This window comes from Apis cerana, linkage group LG6 (genome assembly GCF_029169275.1).
Source record: "Apis cerana isolate GH-2021 linkage group LG6, AcerK_1.0, whole genome shotgun sequence".
NCBI lineage: Eukaryota > Metazoa > Arthropoda > Insecta > Hymenoptera > Apidae > Apis > Apis cerana.
The window spans coordinates 2,101,402-2,124,388 of NC_083857.1; the positions used below are offsets into that span (position 1 = coordinate 2,101,402).

Below are 22,987 nucleotides of genomic sequence, written 5' to 3' on the forward strand. Positions count from 1 at the left end.
TAAAATCTATTTTATGAAATAATATAAATTTCAAAAATATTTTCGAAATTCAATAAAATACTTTCTTTTTTATTACATGTTTATTACATTTACATTTTTATAAAATGATTTCTAAACTTTAAAATTATTTGAAATTTTACTGAAATTTTTTTTAACATTGCATAAATTCTAGTGGATGCCAAAATCCTCAGTGAATTATGTTATATTCACTTTCGAAAACAACATAATACATTTAAAACAGAAAAACATTTTAAGATAAATCAGAAATGTTAGAAAAAAACAATGATAATTTTATCCAAAATAAAAAATAATGTATTTCAATTTTAATAAAAATTATTAACATAATTCTCTATTCTTATGAGATCATTGTTTAATTTTATGCCACTGTTTATAATTATGTAAACATCAAATCAATTTAATGGATAAAATTACGGGAATTCAATAAAAAATAATTGACATATCTTACTTTAATAATGTTCAGTATGTTAGCACGTACAGAGATAAATCATAGCGAATTTAATTTGCGAATGAATGAAATTAAATCTATTTTATACTTTTATTATTGAGTCGAATAAAAAATTTCTTTTTGTTTGAAAAATAAATAATTAGAATAATAAAATAATATTATTCGAATTTTTCAATCATTTATATTTATATTTTCATTCTATATTCAGAATGTCGTATTAAAATTTCGGCAGAGCTTAAATTCTTCGAATTGAGGGGGCATACGAGAGATTAAGAGACATCGTACGGATAATTTATCAGCAACGATCATCAACAGAACGACGAAGCCAAGGGATTCGAGCTTTCTGGCGCGGTGTGAAGCGACGTCGTTAGCGTCGTGGAACTTTATACCCGAGCGTTGTAGCACCCTCTCCCTAGCATGGCCCCCTCCATATATGGAGTCGCATCGTGGTTCGACGTCGGCCACGCGGACGAAGTTAAGCCTCCAGGCTGACTCTGATAAGGTAGCCTCTTTCCTCGATTCTTCTCACTCTGTCTCCTCTACCATCGCCAAGGTCTCAGAGGGGCAACCCACATTCGTTTATCGCGACTCCTATTTCGTCTGCTCGGCCGCTGCTCTCGTTTGCACAACATAGCATTTGCTGCGTCCCTAGTGCTTTTTTTATTCACGGACACAGCTGCCGGAGTAGTAACTCGTACGCGATCATTGCTAGAATCGAATATACAAAATATTGTGTAGATTTTGCGAGCAATTTTTTCTTTTAATCGACTATTTATATCATTTGAATTTTATATTATTAATTTATTTTTATTTAGTTTTGAAATAAGTAAGAGATTTAATTAACGTTTCATGAGAAAATAATTTTAGATATTATAAGAATTTTTTATACATTCTATTTCGAAATATTTATATATATATATATATATTTTTTTAATTATTCTATATTTATCAATATCTCTTTTTTATTTCTTTAATATTACAAAATTCCATTTTATTTGTATTTCGTTTGATAATATATATAGATAATTTTATTAAGATTTTGTATTATATCAAAAAGCACGTATAATCATTGACAAAACAAATTAAAAAATCGTTATAAATAAAATAAATTGATCGATTAAAATATATTTTGTTTATATAGTATATTTATATATCATTGCCAGTGAATAAATTACGTTTCGTATATTACTTGCAATAATAATTATATTAATTTTTAGTATTCCAAAGGTATGCGTCGAATTTGAACTGCTACAAACTTCATATTGTCATTGCTCGAGGGTAAATATATGTATATTTAGTGACCATGTCCACGTAAACCGGTGGGCAGTAAACTTTCCACCAATGGCGAGGTTGAACATGAAACGACTACAAGACAGATATAATATAGCTATATCAGCGTCGGAAATAACTTACTCGCAAAAAAAAAATATATCTTAAAATTTTGTTTTTACTCTAGCATATACAGAAATAATTTTTACTTAAAAAGGAACGAGGATCGAATCGATGTTACATTTAATATCATATTTATCAAAAGTTCTTTGGATCTCAATTTTGGAGAACATGATTTTCATATTCAGTCACTATTGAGACAAATCTAAAAAACAAAATAAAATATTCATGAAAGAATAAATAAAAGTCAAATGATTTGATTCTGATAGAATTCATCGTATAATTTTTAAATAATTAAAAAATTTAATAACTAAAATAAAATATCTTGATCGAATTACATAAAAAATATCGAATGAATCAAACGAATGCAACGACAAAAGAATAGAAACTAGATTACCAGGTTAGATAGAAAAATGCGAATTTTCTACGATTTGAATTGCAAAAACGCGTAACATCAATTCGTAACACGATTCTGTCCCACAATTCGTTAGTTCTGCATTAATACATATTCCGTTATAGCTCTGCATTAACACGTTTCACACGATTGGAAAAAATAATCACATTTATTGCAACATCGTGACAGACATTTTATTAAAAAGAGAGCCACGTTTCTGAATAAAATTATATACATATCTCGAATATTATATTTTCGTATCTTAAATTTTACTCGAGAAATTAGAATTCATATTGTGGATAACGTCGATGGATATATCGAAGTACTTTTCCTCTTATATATATAAACATAGATGCATTTAAGAGGATATTTCGCAAAGAGTTTTTCTAATTCGCCGTAATTTTCATTTTTTATCTTTTTCTCTCTAAATTTCTCTTCCATTCTCTTTCTCCTCTCAAACGCACAATTACGAACTCGAGAACTTATTCGCTCTAACCACTAAAAGCACACCCCTGTATTTCCTTCGCGCTAACCGTGAATGGAAATAAAGTGGAAAGATGGAAGGATAAAAGGGAACATGGAAAGATTCGCGAATGGTTACGGTATAACGTTTGAATAAATAGCTATTTTTAAATGACCGTGGATACTCTTGGATACTCTACTCGCTCATACTCTTGGACTTTGGGAATTGAGATAGTTACCATCGAGCTAGGAAATTGTGTGCATTCGTGTTAAACCGTGAATGGCAAACTGCGAATCTCGAGTACATATGTTCTACTTAAAATATATAAATTAAATCGAAAATATTCAATATTAATGTTTAGAAATCCCTATTGAATTATAATTGTTTTAATCACATGTAATAATTTAATAATCACGTTGAAATTAATTAACTTAATTACTCCCTAGTCGTTTAATATCCATTGGTAATAATTCGATGATCATTAATCGTTCGATATTAATCGTAGGTAATAATTTAATTATTCCGAGAATTAATCGAAACGTGTGCCCAGCCTTCTCAATCAAGAATCTCCAGTTCTCAACAACAAACTTGGAAAAGATAAGTTAAAAGAAACAGGGAGTAAACAAGCTCCCTCTGGCGATCCGGCTCTCCTAATCGAGATATTCAAAATTCGCCTATTCCCTCCACTCCACGCAAACAACCTCGGCTCCACGGATGATTGCGGGGGCGGAAGGCAGGAAGGGGCCCAGGGGAACGAGATCCACGGCGCGGGCACTGTAGAAGGAGTACGAAAATAGTAGCGTGCCAGGATCGTATCACGCTCGCGGCCCACAGACGTGGATCTCCTTTCTATTAATAGCTAAATGAAAGGGAGCGATCCCGAGTCGGCCGTGTAGGCATCGTTCCGAGTCTTGGTGGTGTCCAGGCCCTGATCGCAGGACTTCAGAGCCGCTCAAGCCGTCGCGGACTCCACATTCCACCGGCAAAAGCTCTTCCGTGCGTGCCTGTTCAGAAGCATCTTACTTGCTCGGCTGGTGCTCCGAGGCGAACCCTCATACACGTCATACACACGCGTCTCCCACCCACCCACATACACAACATTGCCATACACATTCACACCGCTCGAGTGTAAGTCTCTTTGATTGCTAATTCTTTTTTTTTCTTTTTTCATATATTTGTCTTATCGGTTCAACCGCTTTAACCGATTCAGTGATAAGTATATTATTTACACGTCCTCGCATTTTGAATCTTGAGTCATCGTCCTTGTGTTTCCATTTCTGTACGATGGGAATTTTTCGAATCAGTGATTTCGCCGTGATGGATTCGTTATACAGTGATACGACACGATGTAGACGTCGGTGAAAAGATGAGAAAGAACATTTTCCTCGTCTTCGTTGCCGTTCCGTGGATCGATATGTATCACGGGGAAGGAGGGGGTAGGAGGATTTGATGGAAGATTCGAGTGTGAAAGTGAAACCCAGTGAAGATGGAATTCTTTGGATCTTAGGAGGAGTGGGAATCGTACATTTTTCTTTTTAGAGGGGGATTTCAATCGTGAAAAGTTGAGCTGGATAATACAAATAATTCTTAATATAAATAATTAAGAAGGATAATTACGTTGATCTGTGCACATCGACTTTGAAGTATCTCGTTTCCAAACAGGATATTACGAAGAAAACCTTTGTGCAAGTGGCGTCTGACCATGCTGTGACATTATCTACTGGGCTATAATTTGAAGATCTCGTTCGAAGGTCTCTCTCTCTCTCTCTCTCTCGAGTTTCTGGATTTTCCAACGGAAGGGTAATCGAACAAATTTCCGGAGGACAACAACGTGATGGCGAACGTGTCGAGTTTGGTCTCGTCTTTCTTTAGTGTGCTTGTATTCGATGGGGACAGCTATAATGTGACTGGTTTCGATTAAATTTAAAACGATTGGTCTCGATTGGTCCGTGAATATAACTCGTAGTTTAATAAAAATACCCAAGGACAAAAGGAATTGATTGTTGAATGCGGTTTGAACAACAGAGAAACCGTAAGATACGTCATTTTTACAAGTTCGTAGAAAAAGATATTTATAATTTTCCACACGAAACTTTTGATTTTTAAAAATTTTTTATATGATACGAATTTTTTAAAAGTCGAATATTTTACACAAATTTCAATGTTTTTCCACGATTTCTCGGAACTGGAAAATGTACGATTCAAAGAAGATGGAATCTGCATGGGAAAATATATCGAAAATGTAGAATCGTTCGTTCGATTAAAAATATAATTCACTACAATACATGATATACAATTGGCAAAATAACAAAAATATATCGATCCACGCCGTTTAATATTTTTCCATAGATTTATCTCTCTTCACGTCGCATTACCATTTTTGGAGATACATGAAACTAAATTCTTGAGATTTATAAACGAAGAGGGAAATCACTTCCCTTTCTCAACATTACATAGAAAAAGAATCGCGTCTGATAAATCATAGCCTATAAATGTACGAGCAATATCCCATTTCAAGATTCGATTATGACGTATGTGATTATATAATATTGTTTCCACTCCCACACCTCGTGTCAGCCATCGCACTGGACATCCGCAACGCCAACCACCGTTGTCGATTAATAATTTTTCGAAAACATTCCGCGAGTACGAACAATTTTCTTCCAATCAAAGAAAAAGACCGTTCTGTTTCGAAACTCGTGATGAAAGAATATCACGAGCGAAGGAGAGAAAAAAGGGAAGAGAAACTTTATCGCGCGACTCGAAGGAAAAGAAAAAAAAAGAAGAAGAAGAGGAAGAAGAAAAATTGTGTTATCGAGATCGAAGTTTAATCTGTTCGTGAAAACAGGAAACGATCGGCAAGCTCGATGACGACAACGGCAACGAAGACGACATGGAGGTGGAGGAAACCTCCATACACAGAGCGAGGGGAAAAAGAAAGAGAGAAAGAAGGGAGGAAAAAGGAGTAGAGAGAAAGAGAGAGAGAGAGAGAGAAGCCAATAAACGAATGACGAGAGAGAGAGAGAGAGAAAGAGAGAGGAGAGTAGAGTTGGTTTTCTAAAATTAGAGAGCGACGAGGAAGAGAAGGGGATGACTCCTTATAGAGCTTGCGACGTCGAGCTTGCGGCCAGGGTTAGCAAACTGGCACTCTCTTTCTCGTCTCAGAATATCAGATTACCTTTGCACCAGTGCATCGTCTCGCCCCTTCGACTTCTTCCTTTCTTTTCTAGCTTTCTCTTTCTCGTGGCGGAGCAAGGTTCGATTTATGCTCGACGACCACCCTCCTCTCTCACCCTCTCGCCTTCCCTCTTCCTCCTCCCTCTTTTTCACCCCTCGATTTGTTTATTTTAAAAATTTTTTTTCGCGAGAAGTGCGCCGTCTCCAGGAAAAGGAACGAACGATCGAATCGGATTTTTATCTTTTCTCTTTTTTTCTTTCTCTTTTTTTTTTCTTTTCCATTTATCTCCCTGATTCGAGTGTATCGGCCGCGAGAGAAGTAGAATCGGACAAAGGGCCGATATTTCTCCCTCGTCGAGTTCGAAGTGCGATCTAGCGAAGCTTTTTTCCTAAATTTTTCCGCCAGGAAAAATTCATATATCGAGAACAAAGGGACGATCCGATCGTTCGTTCCCCCCCTCTCGTGTGAAAGATATCGTAATTCGAGATTAAGAAACCGAATAATAGGAGATACAAAGAAGAACATTGTCCCGATAAGTTGTGTTAATCGGTGGTTTTGTTTGCGTGTTGCAGTACCGTGACCACCAGCAAACATGTCTGACGACGAGGAGCAATACTCGTAAGTATTTGAAAATTTCGTTTCAGAGGAACAATGTTTCCGAGATTCATTATATTTCGATATTCAACATTCTCGACATTCCCTCTTCCATTTTTTTAATCTCGTTTCTCGAGACTCGTCTCTCCTTCTCGTTCGAGCTTTCTCCTTTTTTCTTCTTACACAATTTTTTCGTAGTTGAAGTAAAACGATTCGAAATTTTGGCGAAATCACGGGAGAGAGAGGGAGAGAGGGAGAAAGAGAAACAAGTGCGTCGAGGAGGATTGATAAGTTGAAAGTTACGTAAGAGCACGTGTATCGAGCTGAAACGAAATATCCATGAAATCGGAAGGGAACGTCGAGGATATATTTTCAGCCGAGTTTGAGTGAATAAATTAAGTGAATATATATTATTTATATGGCCATCGAAGCGTCACATCGAAACATGTCGTCGATAGAATTCATGCCTAGTTCTTTCTTAGAGCCGATTTCCAGGATCGAGAATTCTAGTTACTATTCTCGATGCGACGATTACGGGTCAGGTTGCTACATAAGTCGAGGATTATCGAGATACCCTCCCCTTCAATGTCGATCGTTGTCGATCAAACAATGAACGATATTCAAGAGAAATGAATTCGAAGTCCACGTAAGATGAAGAGTCTCGTCGTGATGACGATATGTGTCCTCCCCTTATTTTTTTCATATTTGTTCTTGTCAATATCCCTTGTCACCCCCCTGCCCCGAGTTTTATTGTTAAAAGTGAACTACCCCGTCCCCACGTGTCTTTGTGTTGAAGAAATCGTGAATGTTGTTTTTCTTTTTTTTTAATCGTGCACACCCTCCCTCGATCGAATTGCTCGCTGAACAATTTCTTCTTTTCCCTATTTCGTTTTTCTCTTTCGTCGCTCGAATTATTTTCTTTTTCCCAGTAAACGTTTCGTTTCAACAAGAATCGTTATAAATCGTTTGAAAGAAAGGAAAAACGAGATCACGGTCGATCCGAAAGAGATTTTCGTTTATTTTTGAAACGAGGAAATTCAACAGATATCCTAGAGGGGATGAATCATTCGGTTGGATCTATATTCAGTCGGGTGGACGGACGTGTCCAAAAATGTCATAATAAATTATCTCCGCAAATTTGTCCGTTTTCTTTGCTCAGATTGCGCCCAAATCGTAAATTTCGCGAATAATAAATTATAGTATTTAACTCAATTATTTATTAACCGTTACGAGCAATTTTGTCGTAATGAATGAATATCTGCAAATATAACTCGCGTTTCTTTTTTCTTTTTCATCAAAAACATTGGCTAAGCCTATTATTTCTAAATAACAATATTTCTGTATTTGGTCCTGTATTTTGTATATTCGTTTCACCGGATCACACCAATTAATTGTATTATTCTCGTATATCAATTAATTAAACTGCGTAATACGCTTAATCGATTTAAATAGAAATAGAAAGAATATATTTTTCAGCGAGTAATTCGATGTTGAAGAAATTTCATCTGCCCTTAGCCCGCCCCTATTGTTGTTACGGTTTATTTTCTTTTTTAATTGTTCATTCGATAGCCCCTTTGCATAGCCCCTTAACTACCCGTTAACTAACAAATACCGTTTTCCATTTTCTGTTTTACAGCAGCGAGGAGGAGGTGGTCGAGGAAACGTAAGTGTTGCTGGCAATTCCTTAATTCCGCGAGATCGTTCCAAAAATACATCTAACGTCCATGTTCTCTTATTTTTCTCATTCCAGGAAGTAAGTTCCAGAGGCGTGTGCGCGTTTAAGTGTCTGCTATCACCGCGCAGTCACCACGGAATCGTAGTTGTCGTTTTATAATCTCGATTTTAGATTTTACACCCGATTTTAGAGTAACGGTTCGAGGCGAGAGTTCTTCCAATCCTGATTCGTTTCGTTCCCTGATTTTTTTTTTTTTTGCTGCTTGTTACGATAGAAATTTGGTTTTTGGATAACAGCAACTCGATTTTTTCTTTTTCTTTTTTTTTTTTAATTTCCAGAGAGAGATCGTTCTTTGGTCGGTTTGAATTTTTGAGATCAGGCCAATCGAATAAATGATCGTTGCGGGACAATATTATTGAAATCGAAACTGCACAAGCGTTATTATTGCAAACTTATGTAATTTCGTAGAGATACTAAATATTGCATGCAAGAAACATGAACTCGGTTCGAATTATTCGAGAGCTATGTTTTTTCTTTTTACAAAAATAGGATTAATTGTTTGGCGCGGCCATCTTGTCACCTTGAATGCCGGTTTATACGACAATAAAATAGAAAACAATATTTCTTAATATATAATTCGAATGTCGAGAACAAGCGATGATTCATCGCGATTATTTCGTCGTAATTCGAACCGGCAATTACGATTTTCACATTCGTGCCACTTTTTTTCTTTTTTAATTCCATAATTATTCAATCGTGTCGAACGATGCGTATCGTTCGATTTCTATCAACGGGCGGATTAATGAACGAATTATTAATCTCCAATTCCATTCTATTTCACGACGAAGTAGAATGTATCGAAAAATCGTGTTCGTGCCTGAGAGCGATCTCTCTCGAACTATTGTTAAAATTAGAACAGTCGCGCTTCTCCCGCAAAAATAGAGCAGACGAATGGCGCGGTATCTTCGAACTTCGAGTCCTATATTAAATTCAACGATGTCGTTTTTTATGATGAAACGGGGGCTTAAATCTACGCCACGCCATCCTATCGAGATCACTTTAGCCAATTTCGTTCACCTTGCGAACTCATGCGATTCAATGTTTTCTTCTCCGTTTTTTTATGCCTGTATACCGCAGTTTATTATCAAGTGAAACAATTTTCGAGCGTATCGAAGAAAAATATTGAATCGTTTCGAGCGAACCGACGAGAAATATCGTCCCTCGAGGAGGGACGTTGAAAAAGGAACGCGCATTTCTTCGCCACGGGGCTGATATATATATATATATTTCTCGTCGTTTCCTCCCGTCGTGTTTCTCTTATTTGGCAATGAAAAGAGAGCACTGTAGAGAAGGGGGGGAATATGAATAATTATGCTCGATTCGGATCGATTTTTTTTTTTTTTACATTGACTCGAGCCGATCATTACATTTGTTCAAAGATTCAAAATCGATGAAAATCCTATCTGACTTTGGTTTATGATCTTCGTTTTTTTTTTGTTTTTCTCTCTGTTTTTTGCTCACAACTCCGTCTATAACAATCCATCCCTTCGTCTGATATCTCCACAAACAATACACAAAAAATACGAATCGACCAATCGATCAAACCACCAATCACCATCGACCAAACGACCAACGCGGCGCGAATCGAAAAATCGAAAAAATCAAAGGCAGCCGGAAGGCAGGAAGATCGAGTAAGTCCCTTGAAAACAATTCTACGCTCGCCTTGTATCTTGTTCAGGCAGCTATTTGGCAATGTTCACTTCTCGTCTTTTTCTCAGTATTCTCATTCTTTTCCTGTCACTTTCTCTTTCTCTCTCTCTCTATCTCTATCTCTGTCTCTATCGCTGTCTCTCTTCCTCTATCTTTCTCATTTCTTCATTCTTCTTTCATTTTTTTTTTTTTTTCCCCCCTCTTTCTTTTAATCGTTTAACTGTTATTATTGTTGTTGTTGTGGCTGTCGTCTTGTATCTCATACAAGTTTTTTTTTAGTATATTATTTATTCGTATGCGCTATTTCGTCTCTTTGTATTATGCGATGTATTCCTTTGTTTTTTTTTTTTTTGTTTTTTTTCTGTACATAATATACAATCTCTTTTACCACGAGACAAAATCAGTCTATGTTTTATTCTGTACTTTTTATTCTCACGCTTTCTATGGTGATTCATTGGTGTATTCTTCTTTTTTTTTTTTTTTTTTTTTTTTTCCAACGAGATAAAACTTTTTTTCGTCGAATTTTCTTTTCTTTTTTTTTTCTGCCGCTTTGTCGTCGATGCAACAACTGACGATCCTTTCTGCAAGAAACAACGTATTCTTTTCAAGAATATTCCTCGTAATCGTTACCTCTTCTCTTTCTCCTTATACTCGTTTTTCTTAAACAGAGAATATTTTTTTACATGAATCAATTTTCGAAAATTCTCCGCGGAAAAGTTGTTTCTTTTTTTTCTCTAACCGATAGTTGTAACAACGAATCTTCCACGCGAGTGAGTCAATTCGGTTTTTATCGTTGAACTGTCTTTTTCGGTTCTCTTTTTTTCTCTTCTTCCTTTTATTTTCTTTTTTTCTCTCCTTTTCGATCGCATAAAATTTCCGACAATTTTCTCTCTTTTCTTTCTTTCTTTTCTTTTTTTTTTTTTAATTCCGCCACACGAAGAATCTTGGGATTTTCGAATTAAACGTTGAGAAACGTAGAATCGGTTATCGTTGCTCGAACAAAATCTCAGCATCAGCGTTGATATCGATCCTGCGTTTTTTTTTATTTTATCCGCTGTTGCATTGAAAATTATCGTTCGCGAATGATAGCCGAAGACGCGAGGATTTTATCCCGAGATAATCGAAAAAGATTTTTTTCGCGCGTTTCGTCTTGCATGTTATTTTATTTCTTCTTTTTTTTCCCCCTCCCCCTCATTTTTCTCGTTTTCTTATTAATTCAAATATATATAATTTTTTCTCAAGAAGTTATCATGGACGTCGTGTCGAATTCGTTATCAAAAAAGCTTGGGATAGAAGAAATTACTTGATTTTTTAAAATTTCTTTTTACATCTTTTCTTTTTTGTTTGACGTCACTTTTCTCTGTTGTCTTTGATCTTCATCCTATATTGTCTTTGATGCTGTGTCGCTGTTGTTGTGTCGATGGTTGAACGAGTATGTCTATCTCACCTTGTGTATAATACCATTGTTGCATTATATCTCTCAAATATATATATACACAGTAATTTTTTGGTCGTTTTGAATGAAGTAAACATTTTTCATACACGCATTTACACAACATACTTGAAATACTTGAAAAGTGAACGACTCGAATCATTTTCTTTTTTAAATCAATAACTTGAGTCCTTAAAAAAATCTATTCCGAGAAACTGAGAAAGTTAAACAGACACATCTTTATCACCGTTAACTAAGTTAAATTTCGATCGAACAGTTTCACTTTTCAAGCATCGAAATCGAAATAAACAAATAAAAAAATTATCCTGAAAATTGTCCTCCACGGTAACCGTTTCTTATTTCCCCCACTGCATATTATATATATATCTCTGTCGCATAATTATCGTTTCGTTCTCTCGCATTCTAGTCAATAGAGTTCTCTCTTTCCCTCGCGAAAAACCAATATTCACGTACGCTGACGATTACTCGCGAACGTACAAACGTACAGATGCTAGAGACAAGACCGCTCGGATGAGTAACGACGACAAAAGACGATAAAGGACTGCGCAAACATGTGCTTGAAAACAACAGACATACGCACGGGAGGATCGTTCGTATAAAAGAGAGACGGTGGGCTGCCTGTTCTCTTCTCTTTTACGTTCCATATGCGAAGAAAGAAAGAAAAAAAAGGATAAAAATGCTCGTAAAATATTCTCTCACGGATTCGTATATCGACCATCTTGTTTAAGCGCGGAACTTTCTTACGGTTCGGTCGTAAAGAGGAGGAAAGAACCAGAAGGGGGTATAAAAGCGGATGGAATGCGGCAGGCTGTCAATTTTAATGACGTCGTTCTTTTCCTGATCGGGTCTCGGTGTTTAATCGGATAAAAAATGAAAGATGAAAATCGAGAAAAGAGAAAAAGGCTGAAAAGGAAAAAAGATAAGAGAAAGAACCGATAAGCCAAGCGAAACGTAGTTTGCGCTACTCCCACCGTGAATGAAATCCCCGAACAATTGTGATTGTTATTAATCTACCTTTCCTTTCTTTTTTTGTAGGGGTAGGGCGTCCCAAAAGTAAGTTGAATATCTCTCGAAGGTTGTTTATTATTACACGTCAATAATACTTTCTTTGTTCTTCGGCCGCTCTCACAACACCCCCAAGCCCAATCAAGACCGCGCTTTTACTTTCGAATTTTTGGCGGGAACGAGACACTCTCGATCAGAGGATTTTGACCCCGATCGTTCCGGAAAAATTTAGAAATTTTTTTAGTAAAAATTTTATTGAATTCTAACGTGGTCAATAATATTCGGTTAATTAATAACGTCTGATCGATGAGGAAATACAGTTCGATTTAATTTAATTCGTTTCGAGATTCCTCGAATCGTTCGAATCATCGCGTTCGCGCGGATATTTATGAATTTTTAGGTTTGTTTAATCGGGAAATTGTAAGGGTTTTGACCGTGTTATACGATTACAGTTGCATAAGAAGAGCGCGAAAACTAATATAACTTGTGTCGGCTGGCCGATTGCCAAACGTTTCATAAATATGTGTACGATAACGTAATGCGGTTTATTCTTATACCAAAGCTGTGGTATTTCGTTCGAAATGTACCACGTTGCAAAGTGATGTAATTTAATTAACGGGCAAACAATTCGGTGGAAAGAGCCATTGTCGGTTGTTTATCCAACGCCAAATCTTCATTATTAATAATAATTCTTTCACGATTTTCACACAGATCTCTCGTTTTCAGAATATAAACGAAAATCTCTTTTCCTTTTATAAAACTCCTTTCGTTTTCAAATCCTCGCGTGTCGATGTAATTGTGCAACAATTTGTTTGGAACAATCAACAATCGTGGAGTTCGATAAATTTATCAATTGTATCTATGTATTTGACAAGTCTCGATCCCGTCAAGAACAGATATGGTCTAATAATTCGTGGTCTAATGCTCGAAGCAAAACACCCCCGCCCCCAAGCTCATGTTTCTCTCTGTCTATCTATCTCTCTGTCTCTCTGTCTCTCTCTCTCTCTCTCTCTCTCACCCTTTTCTCGTGTTTTTTCTTTTTGTCTCTCTCTCTCTCTCTATATATATACATATTCTTGATTAACGGCACTGTACATAATATCCGTGTGTCAATACATCCGTACAACCTAAGTATATGCATACGAATATGTGTCCACACGAATCTGCTAAAAACTTTTATTCCGTTTATCTCTCTTTCTCTCTCTCTTTCTCTCTCTCTCTATATATATACACATTATAAAAATGTCAATATTACTTTTGATGTCGTGTCTCGTTTTTTTTGTCTCCTGCCGTTTTCAAGGAATCATATTTTTTTGATTTCTCTCTCACTTTGGCGAATCCCCCGTCTATGTTAATTACGTTCGCAATAATTTTGCGCCATAATCGATCGACCCGCAGCAATTTTGTCGCAGAAAGATCGGCCAAAATTGTTCGGAGGTTCGCTGAATTTTCGTCGGATCGTGTTATTTCGCTCGATTCGATGGATGGAGTTTCATGACAATTCGTTTATGTTAACGAATGGTTTAACAGTTTAACAACGGCGTTAAAACGGTGTGTTTATAATAATTGTCAGGAACTCCAGATATATAAAACTGACCAGATGCAACGTTTTGGAAACGTTCCCACTTGGTCATTTTCGTTATTCAAATTTATCACATCGTGTTAGTGATTGATTACAATTTTGATCCGTTCGATTAATTGGATCGTGTTATATCATCCGACGAAGATTCAGCAACCTTTCAGGATGACACGATCGTCGAGACTTCACTTATATTCATGTCAATTGGCCAGCTCCTCGGCTTTCAACTTTTGGCTTTTCTTTTTTTCCAAGGCGTTGTGGTTAATAATATTATTGATAATAAGAATGACGACAGCGATGACGCTGATAACGGCGGCGACTGTGTGTGTTGCTTGCATTCGTGTTGGGAAAGAAGAAGAAAATGTCTGACGAGAAGAAGAGTGAGTGCTAGATTTTTGTGTGCTCCAGTTCTCTCCCTGATTATCCCAATCATCGTCTACATTTTACGAAAAATTTTTATACCGTTACTCAAATTGTTTTAGAAAATTATCTACGATTATTTTTATCGTATTTTTTTTCTTATTCTTCTCTTTTATTCAATTGTTTCGTCGAATAATTCAAATCATACGAGTTTATTATCAGTGAAGAGCAGAGAAATTAATTTTCTAAATAATTTTAAACGAAACAATTCCATCTGTACGCTGTTCAGATCTGTCGAAATTTTCTCTTCGAACCTAAGCTGAATCGCTTTCTGTAAAATTGCTTAATCGCTTGTTCTCGAGCGGCTTTAAATTACATTCTTTTTTTTTTTCCTTTTTTTTTTACCAACAGCTAAAAGAACTAAACGAACTATAATATATCCCTAATATCCTCTCCCATTGCCGAGATTCAAAAGTCTAGTCTAGTTTATTTTCCGTCACGGCGGAATCATCTTTAAAATTAGAGATCTCTTATTTTAAAGTTATCCTGGATTCGATCCACGTGATGTAATTTGACGGATAGTACCGTGTCTTAATATTCGAGAATACCTTTGAATTTTGAAATGTCTCCAAATATTTGATAAAATCGCTCCTTTGTACTTGTTATTTCTATTTTTTTTTGATATGTAAACAGTAAATTCTTATCTCTTCCCTATTAATTCCTATTAATTTAATCAAATATACACTTTATAATTTTATAATTTTATTCTAATTCGAGAGAACGATTTTTAGAGAATATTATCCGACCTTTTCGCGAACACATCGTTTCAAAGTCGGAGCAGAATTTCAATTCAAGTGACCGCATAGCTCTCGGTAATAACCTTCCATCAATTTTCCAATATCCTTGTCCACGAGAGTCTAATGGATTCTCTCCCCCTTCCCCCACAAAACCCTTCAGTTTTCCTCAACCTTTGTAAACTCATTAACGCCCTCTTTCTCTCTCCCAATTCCTCGAGATACGCTTCCTCCTCTTCTTTCCTCCCTCCACACGCGCTTAATACAAACTTTTCAAATTTCTCTTGTCTGTCCGTCCGTGCGTCCGTGCGTTCTGTCCGTTTGCGCGTGCGCAGGTGTGCAAGTGTGCGCGTGTATCTGTGTCCGTTTGTCTGGTTGTTACGTTAAGAGGAAAAAAAGCAGAAAAAGAAAAACGAAACGAAAGAAAAAAAAAAAGAAAGAAATGAGGAAAAAAAAAAAGAAAGACAAGAATTATTCGCCACGAGAGAGAATGATGAGGATGAAGTGTAATAAATAAATAAATGGAACGTGAGAGTGGCGTAAGGAGTTCTGGAAGATCTTACGAGATCTCTCAGAGGACGAGCGACTAAAGAGAGTTACTTTTGTTTTCGTTCCGGCCTGCATCAGGGAGTCTGGGGAGAATATCGAGTTTATGAAGGTGAGGAGACGAATGCGGAATCTCTTAGATATAGTGTACGGCACGTATTTACGTTTCTTCTCCCGTTCGCACAGAGGCAGGAACAGAAGAGGAGCGACCTAGACGAACAGCTCAAGGAATACATTGCAGAATGGCGGAAGCAGAGGGCAAAGGAGGAGGAGGAATTGAAGAGATTGAAGGTTCGTGTTCGTAAACCTTTCGTGAATCCCTTCTCTCGTTTCTTTTTTTAAAAATATTTTTTAATATTCTATTCGGATCTATCGATTTCGATACGTTCCAATATTCCTCCGTTCTCTCCTTCTCACGTATGTTCGCAGGAGAAGCAAGCGAAGCGCAAGATCACTCGCGCGGACGAGGAGAAAAGATTGGCCCAGAAAAAGAAGGAGGAGGAGGAGCGTCGCCAGCGTGAAATCGGTAAGTTCGTTTCATCTTTTACTTTTTTTTTATCGATTTTCGCGAGAGGCCGCCTCCTGATGTTTCTCTTTCCGCTTGCAGAGGAGAAGAAGCAACGTGATATGGAGGAAAAGAGAAAGTACGTTTGCCATAGCCAACCTTATGTATCTCGGATATATAAATAATATAAGCAACATTTGAAATATAAAAAAAAAAACCGATCTTTTTATCCAGGCGTCTCGAAGAATCAGAAAAGAAACGCCAGGCAATGATGCAGGCGATGAAAGAACAAGCGAGCAAGAAGGGTCCTAACTTTACCATCACTAGGAAAGATTTAGCGGTTCGTATCCACAACACGGGATGAAACGCGGATCCAAACACACAGATATACGCAGGCCAACCGTTATTAATGCTTTTATCCCGGCGGATATAGGGTAACCTTACGTCGGCGCAACTGGAGCGCAACAAGACGAAAGAGCAGCTCGAGGAGGAGAAGAAAATCTCGCTGAGTATTCGCATCAAACCGTTGGAAATCGATGGTTTCTCAATCGAGAAGCTCCGGTCCAAGGCTAACGAGCTCTGGGACACCATAGTCAAACTGGAGACCGAGAAGTACGATCTTGAAGAGCGGCAAAAGCGTCAGGATTATGACGTGAGTAAGAATAAAAAAAGAAAAAAGAAGAGAAGATTCGTAATTAGAGTAAGAATAATGTAAGAATTGGAATATTTCGAGTGATTGGACGTCTTTTCTTAAACGTAGCTTAAAGAATTAAAGGAACGTCAGAAGCAACAATTGAGGCACAAGGCTTTGAAGAAAGGTCTTGATCCCGAAGCTCTCACGGGCAAGTATCCTGTAAGTAGGATGGAGCAAATAAAAAAACGTTGGAGTAGGGAATCTATCTAAGGTTAAACGATACAATTATTCTCTTTATGCAGCCCAAGATCCAAGTCGCCTCCAAATACGAACGTCGAGTGGATACCAGGTCTTATGACGATAAGAAGAAGCTCTTCGAGGGTGTAAGTATATTTTCCTTAGATTCGATCGTCGCTGATTCTTCGAATATATAAATTGCCCCGGTTAAATGATTCTGATTGGAAATCTCAGGGTGTGGTTGAAAAAAGCGGGGAGTAGTATCATCGAAAAATGTAAAATTAAAACGACGAACAATTTTTGTTAATAAGATGATTAGAAAGAGGATATCAAAGAGGATAAAGAAAAAGCGACACGGTTCGTTTGAGAGAAATAGTCGTAGAAATATAATAAACGAAAAAAAAAAGTGATCAGTGAAAAATGTCGATTGAATCGCAGGGCTATGACACGCTCCTAGCGGAAATCAACGAGAAACTGTGGAAACAGAAAACAGAACAGTTCATGAAGCGTACCAAAAGTGAGTCCTATCGAGCTCTCTCTCTCTCTCTCTCTCTCTGTGTAAATCATCCCCTTTTGCTTGCGTTGTTGGTTGAACCCCTTTAGCCCCCCCTGTGCTCTAGGATCGTTTTTCTAATTCATGTTGGACTTTATTTAATAGTAGATAGATAGAGTACAGAGAAATGTTGTTATTGCTCGTTGTTGTTTCATTTCACAAAGTAAAATGTTCCCATATCCCCCCTACATCGATCGTAATTCATCGCATCCCCCCCATAATTTATTGTTGAATCAAGCATGAACACGGTGGTCACGAAGTTTATCACAAAACGTGAACGAATTTGTTACAAATTTTACGACAAGTCGACAATTGCAAACTTCATTTCGTATAATTTTACTTATACCCTTATTTTACTATGGAAGAATTTTTGTTTATAAACTTTTTTATTCGAGAACAATTAAGAGAATTTTTATTTTTTATTTTTTGCAACGAAATACATACATAGAAATCGAATATATACATCAACAATAATTAAAAACCTTTTTACACAGACATATTCTTTATCATAGAGAGAACATATTTTGACATTTCACAGCTAAATGTCTAATCTGATGTGATAAAACAATGTGTGCAATGTAAAGGAATGTTTAAGCCGATGGATTGAATGATCATTATCTGATTATTATCTTTTAGCATTAGGAACAAACTTGTTTAACCTAGGTAGCTAAGGATCAATTTGTCCTGCAAGTCTTTGTCAAGTCCCGAATTCAAGCTAAGGAGAAACTTATACGTCAATATTTTGAAAACCAAGGAGAACAAGTGCCCCCCGTGTGACTATGTATCCTAGCATGCCATTTTGTCCGTTAATGTTTCAGGGTCTGACCGAACAGCAGAAGGAGTTCATAGAGAAGCAATGGGCTCAACAGAAGGAGCAATTCCTTGGCCGCCAGAAGAGTATGTATGGTAGCTTCACTTTCGAGCAAACGTGACACGTTGCTTCTTATAAATATTACACATTAAAAAAAAATCTTAAGAATAAAATACAACGAAGGAAAAATTATTAATTCGTAATAATTGAAAGAGGAAAAGATATTGCATGTGGTTTTACATACACGTTTTGAAAATGTGTTCAGACCGTTCAAAATATATAAAAAGTATCATGATTTGTATTGAATATAAGGGATGAAACTCCAAAAATGCCAAAGTAAAAGCATTCTATTGTTTCTCATCCGTTTATTATTTTACGTCGTGTGCATTTGCTCGAACAATAGCTCTTAAAAGCTGATTAGCACTTTGTAAAAACTAGGACAACCTGCAATGGCCACAGAGTGAAGTATGTTTTGTTAAAGTCGAAGAATCTTGTTCGATGAAAAGCGAAAAAATCTTTTAGAAAATACTTGTATTTAATTTAATTTTCCGTTTATTTATTTTCGTAGAAATATCTTTATTTTATTGCTTTTCTTTGTCTTACGTGTCTTAGACGTGTCTCGATAATACAATTAATTTCCAACGAATCTTCGCTATCGTCGTTCGAGATATTTTCGTTGTACAAATTGAGCATTATCGATTATTTAAAATGTATTTCGCTTTTTCCTCTAAATAGCGAAATTGCCGAAGTGGTTCGGCGAGAGGCCAGGCAAGAAGCCAGGAGACCCCGAATCACCCGAAGGCGAAGAAGACGTGAAGGCTGCGGCTGAAGACGAAGAGCTGGAAGAGCCACAATTCGAAGAAGAAGAGGAGGAGGAAGAGGAGGAGGAGGAGGAAGAGGAGGAGGAAGGCGAGAAGAAGGAGGGAGAGGGTGAAGGTGAAGAGGAGGAGGAGGAGGAGGAGGAAGAGGAGGAGGAGGAAGAAGAGGAGGAGGAAGAGGAGGAAGAAGAGGAAGAATAAATGTCTCTTCTAAAAAAATCCTAAAAACCACAAATTGAATCGATCGATCATTAAGAAATATCGAAACATCCTATGAAGAACCATCGAATTCATATATAGTCGTGGCGGCAGTAGAGGCGAACAATGGCGGACCATTTTTCCAGAATCTTGTTATTATAGATGGCTTTTATGAGACAAAGGAAAACGGGACAAGAAGGTGAACGTCTGTACGTTATATTTTTCCACGAAGAAATCCATTCTATAATGGCGAGAATTCCGGCGAGATAAAACATGCCATTATTATTTCTCAACTGTTCTACCACTTCTACTTCTATTATTATTATTCTACTACTTCTATTGCGCTATTACAATTATTATTATATTGTACAAAAATACACGCACACACATTATTAAAATAAAAAAAAAAAAGATTTATCGTATAAGACTTCCGTAAGGAATCTTTCCCTTATCCCACGAAGAGATTTGTTACGCATACTTGTAATCAAGATTGTAAATTAAAAAAGGCTATGGAAAAAAATATTCCGAATCTAAAATTTCAATAATGTTTTTATTATTTAATTCGAAATTAACAAAGCTGATTTTTTTACTTTTATTGGCATAAATTTTATTAGCAATAAATTCGGAAATCACGAGAAAATAGGAGAGTATACACAATCTGATTAATGGAAGGAAAAGAATTTCCTCTCTAAAGTTCCTACATTATCGTAAGAGTTATAAAATAGTTATAAAACTTTCGGCAATGCCTTTGTATTATACTAACATCACCTTATCTATCTCGTAATAAAAAGATATGGATGAAACGTTATTCGTGACAATTATTATAGTAACACTTTTCTTACATTTCGATATTTTTTCAACTGTCTGTCCTTTTCTTCTTTAAATATTTATCTATTACGAGTACAATGCACTTGGTAAACACTGCCGATCACGTTATTTCTGTACGACAATGCTTCTAACGTATTGTTTTATTAATTAAAAACATATCGATATAGTCAAATTTATTAATAACGAAATAAAAATACTTTAATCGATTTATAATCGTTTCGTAAATACCCGGCGATCGCCATGACATTTCGGATTCGCGCCAAAATTTATGTATAAACAGGTACGAAACGTTGAAGTGCTGCCAACAAACACTCCTCCTTAAAATAAGCAATACGGAATCTGCGTGTAATGATAGTTGTCGTGAGAATTTTAGTACCTCAGAAAGTTTGATTTTCAAAACAAATTTTTTAATATGTGAGAACTTGATTCGATAAAAATACTATATAATTCTTTATGTAAAATTGTTTATATTTAACAGTGTCGATAATTGTACGTATATAATTTGTTATGGTATATCATTGATACAAGATTTAAAAACATTCTAAAAATGGATTGTTTCGGATACTTATTTTAAGGTAATTTCCTTAAATATTTTATATCGTTGTGTAAAAAATATTTTTATTTATAAATGAATTTTTCAAGACTATTAATTGTAATATCCTTTTGATATGATTAAATGAATATAAATTATAGAGTCTAAAAGTGACACTTTTATGAATATATATTTATTGAAATATGTTTTTGTTAATATTATTTATAATTAATAAATTTATTGATTTCGTTGCATGGATGTTATCATATATTTATGCATGTATTTATTTATTCAACAAATATTATATACATACAATAGGACAGTGCAATTATCAAGCTGTAAAATTAAAAAATTTCATTAATCGAAATGAAATCATGCAAATTTACATGTTAGAGCTATAATTAATTAAAATTCAAGGCAGACTTTAGTGACGGAACAATGACGCAAAAAATAAGAGCGAACGAGAACCTGTTTTCTGTTTCTGTTCTTCTCACATGCATACTTCCGTTTGTATTTGCTATCTTTCTTTTTCACTCTCATTCATCCTTTTCTGGTTAGCTAAACCGGTAGTGATGGGAATAACATAACTTTATACATTTTCAAACAAATCATTGTTATATTACAAGATCGATACTTTAAATTGTTTATTATATACTCACAATCTTATATATTTTTATATTTATTATAATTTTAAAATCATTATTGTATATTAACAAAATCACAATCTTAGTAATCTACAACTGTTCCACCTGGTGGACGGGAGAGCATTACTTCTGTCGCTATTGGTCGCAACTATTTATAATGGTAACCGTTGGCTCCAGTCTCATTTCTTCTTTCCTTTACGCTCATTCTTTCTCTGTGTCTGACCGTCGTTTCTCTTTCTCTCTGTCTCTTCTTCTCTGTCTCTTTCAGTCTGCAGAGTGGACGTTCTTAAGCGTCGTTAATAGTGTCTCCAAGCATTCGTCCGAGCCAGACTGCGCTGTCCCTCCTCTCCTACCTGAGAAGACCGAAATAGAGCAACGATACGATCGACACTACCGACGCCGCAACCGTGTTGTGATCGAACAATAAACAATAACACAACGACGCGTGTTACGGGATAGCGACTACCGCGACCTGTTGCCGGCTGCCAAAAAGATCCCGCTGGATGTCGCGCGTGTGTCGGTGAGATCGTGAAATGTTCGTTTCGAAGTCTTCCACGGCGGGAACGAGGAATTGTGTGTCATGGCGGTGATCGTTGTACAGAACGGTCACGTTCGCATACACATGGCTACGATGTTGGCTATCAAGGAGAAAAAGAGAGGAAGAATGAGAAGCTGACTACGAAGCAGCTCGACCACGAGGGAATCACTCTCGATGAGGTAAGAATAAAATAATACTTATTATCGCGCGAACTCGGTTTTTTTCGATGAACAAGTGACAGTTACTTGACGTTGAACACAATTTTTATCTTTGTTGTTGTCTGCACCACGTTCGACGAGTGTTTGAAGATTCGTTTCGTAAACTCGAAAACCGACGCCTCGTGCGAGACTCGGAACTCGACGGAAATTGACGATTCCTGTCGAGTAACTACCGAGGCCGGCTTCGTCGTGCTTCGTGTTAATTCGCGATTTCCCGATAACGAGAACACGCGATAAGAACGATTATGAAATCGAGCATACTGAAACGTGAGAATAATTGGTAGCGTGACGTAGGTAGTATAAAAGAATAATATACCTGAGAGTTTTTTATTTCTATTGTGATACGAACTTTAATTCGAATGTTCAGAGCGTGAAAATTATAATGCACGTTGTGCATTATAATCGATGACTTTTTATCATTTTTAAAAATGTAAAGATTTCTTTAATGCTTTTTGATGATAAATATCACAAACAGGTTTAAAACTTAATACATTATAAATATGAAGTAAAGTGAAGTTAGCATTATGACCCTGACTTTATCTTTACATTCACTTTTCGCTTTTATAATGTCAAGCCAACGCGTGTATAGAAATAGTTATCATATAAAAAATTAAGTTATTTTTTTTTATTCAGTATTTTTTAGCATTTGATACATATAAAAAGAAATAATATTATTTCTACAAATTTCCTATAGCAATATTGTTGATTTAATAATTGAATATTATGGAATTTATTTATGTTAATGAAGAATTAATTAAATTAATTAAAGTATAGAGATTTGTTTTATATATATATATATATAATTTATTTATTTTTAGTAAATAGAAATTGAATTAATGTTATAAAATAAGTTATAAATAGAATT

General features: G+C 36.0%; 1 protein-coding gene and 1 long non-coding RNA gene across 34 annotated transcripts; one reads left to right on the forward strand and one right to left on the reverse strand.

Moving 5' to 3' along the window:
• Positions 1-627: 627 nt before the first annotated feature.
• Positions 628-22,811, reverse strand: LOC133666200 (uncharacterized). 2 transcript variants are annotated; one of them, XR_009829995.1, is made up of 2 exons: positions 21,382-22,811; positions 628-1,174 (listed from the first exon to the last, which is right to left on the reverse strand). It is a non-coding gene; the product is annotated as an uncharacterized LOC133666200 (long non-coding RNA). The 2 variants fall into 2 exon arrangements; XR_009829996.1 differs by lacking the exon at positions 628-1,174 and adding an exon at positions 19,285-21,280.
• Positions 2,428-19,787, forward strand: LOC107993479 (troponin T). 32 transcript variants are annotated; one of them, XM_062075976.1, is made up of 16 exons: positions 2,945-3,012; positions 3,218-3,840; positions 6,463-6,508; positions 8,121-8,147; positions 9,827-9,850; positions 12,358-12,375; positions 15,688-15,718; positions 15,793-15,897; positions 16,036-16,132; positions 16,214-16,250; positions 16,346-16,451; positions 16,545-16,763; positions 16,872-16,964; positions 17,048-17,128; positions 18,354-18,432; positions 19,082-19,787. In XM_062075976.1, the coding sequence occupies exons 3-16, from the start codon at positions 6,483-6,485 to the stop codon at positions 19,363-19,365; spliced, it is 1,227 nt and encodes a 408-aa protein (XP_061931960.1). In that variant the 5' UTR covers positions 2,945-3,012; positions 3,218-3,840; positions 6,463-6,482; the 3' UTR covers positions 19,366-19,787. The 32 variants fall into 32 exon arrangements, with proteins under 32 accessions (XP_061931961.1, XP_061931962.1, XP_061931958.1 ...); XM_062075977.1 differs by having other exon boundaries at positions 2,428-5,968; XM_062075978.1 differs by having other exon boundaries at positions 2,428-5,611.
• Positions 22,812-22,987: the final 176 nt, after the last annotated feature.

What these genes read in the sequence shown, in the direction of transcription:
- LOC107993479 (XM_062075969.1), top strand. Translation starts at nt 6,483, where the DNA reads ATGTCTGACGACGAGGAGCAATACTC. An exon ending in TCACTAGGAAAGATTTAGCG is followed by an intron (nt 16,452 to 16,544) that starts GTTCGTATCCAC and finishes CGGCGGATATAG; the next exon opens with GGTAACCTTACGTCGGCGCA. An exon ending in AAAAGCGTCAGGATTATGAC is followed by an intron (nt 16,764 to 16,871) that starts GTGAGTAAGAAT and finishes TCTTAAACGTAG; the next exon opens with CTTAAAGAATTAAAGGAACG.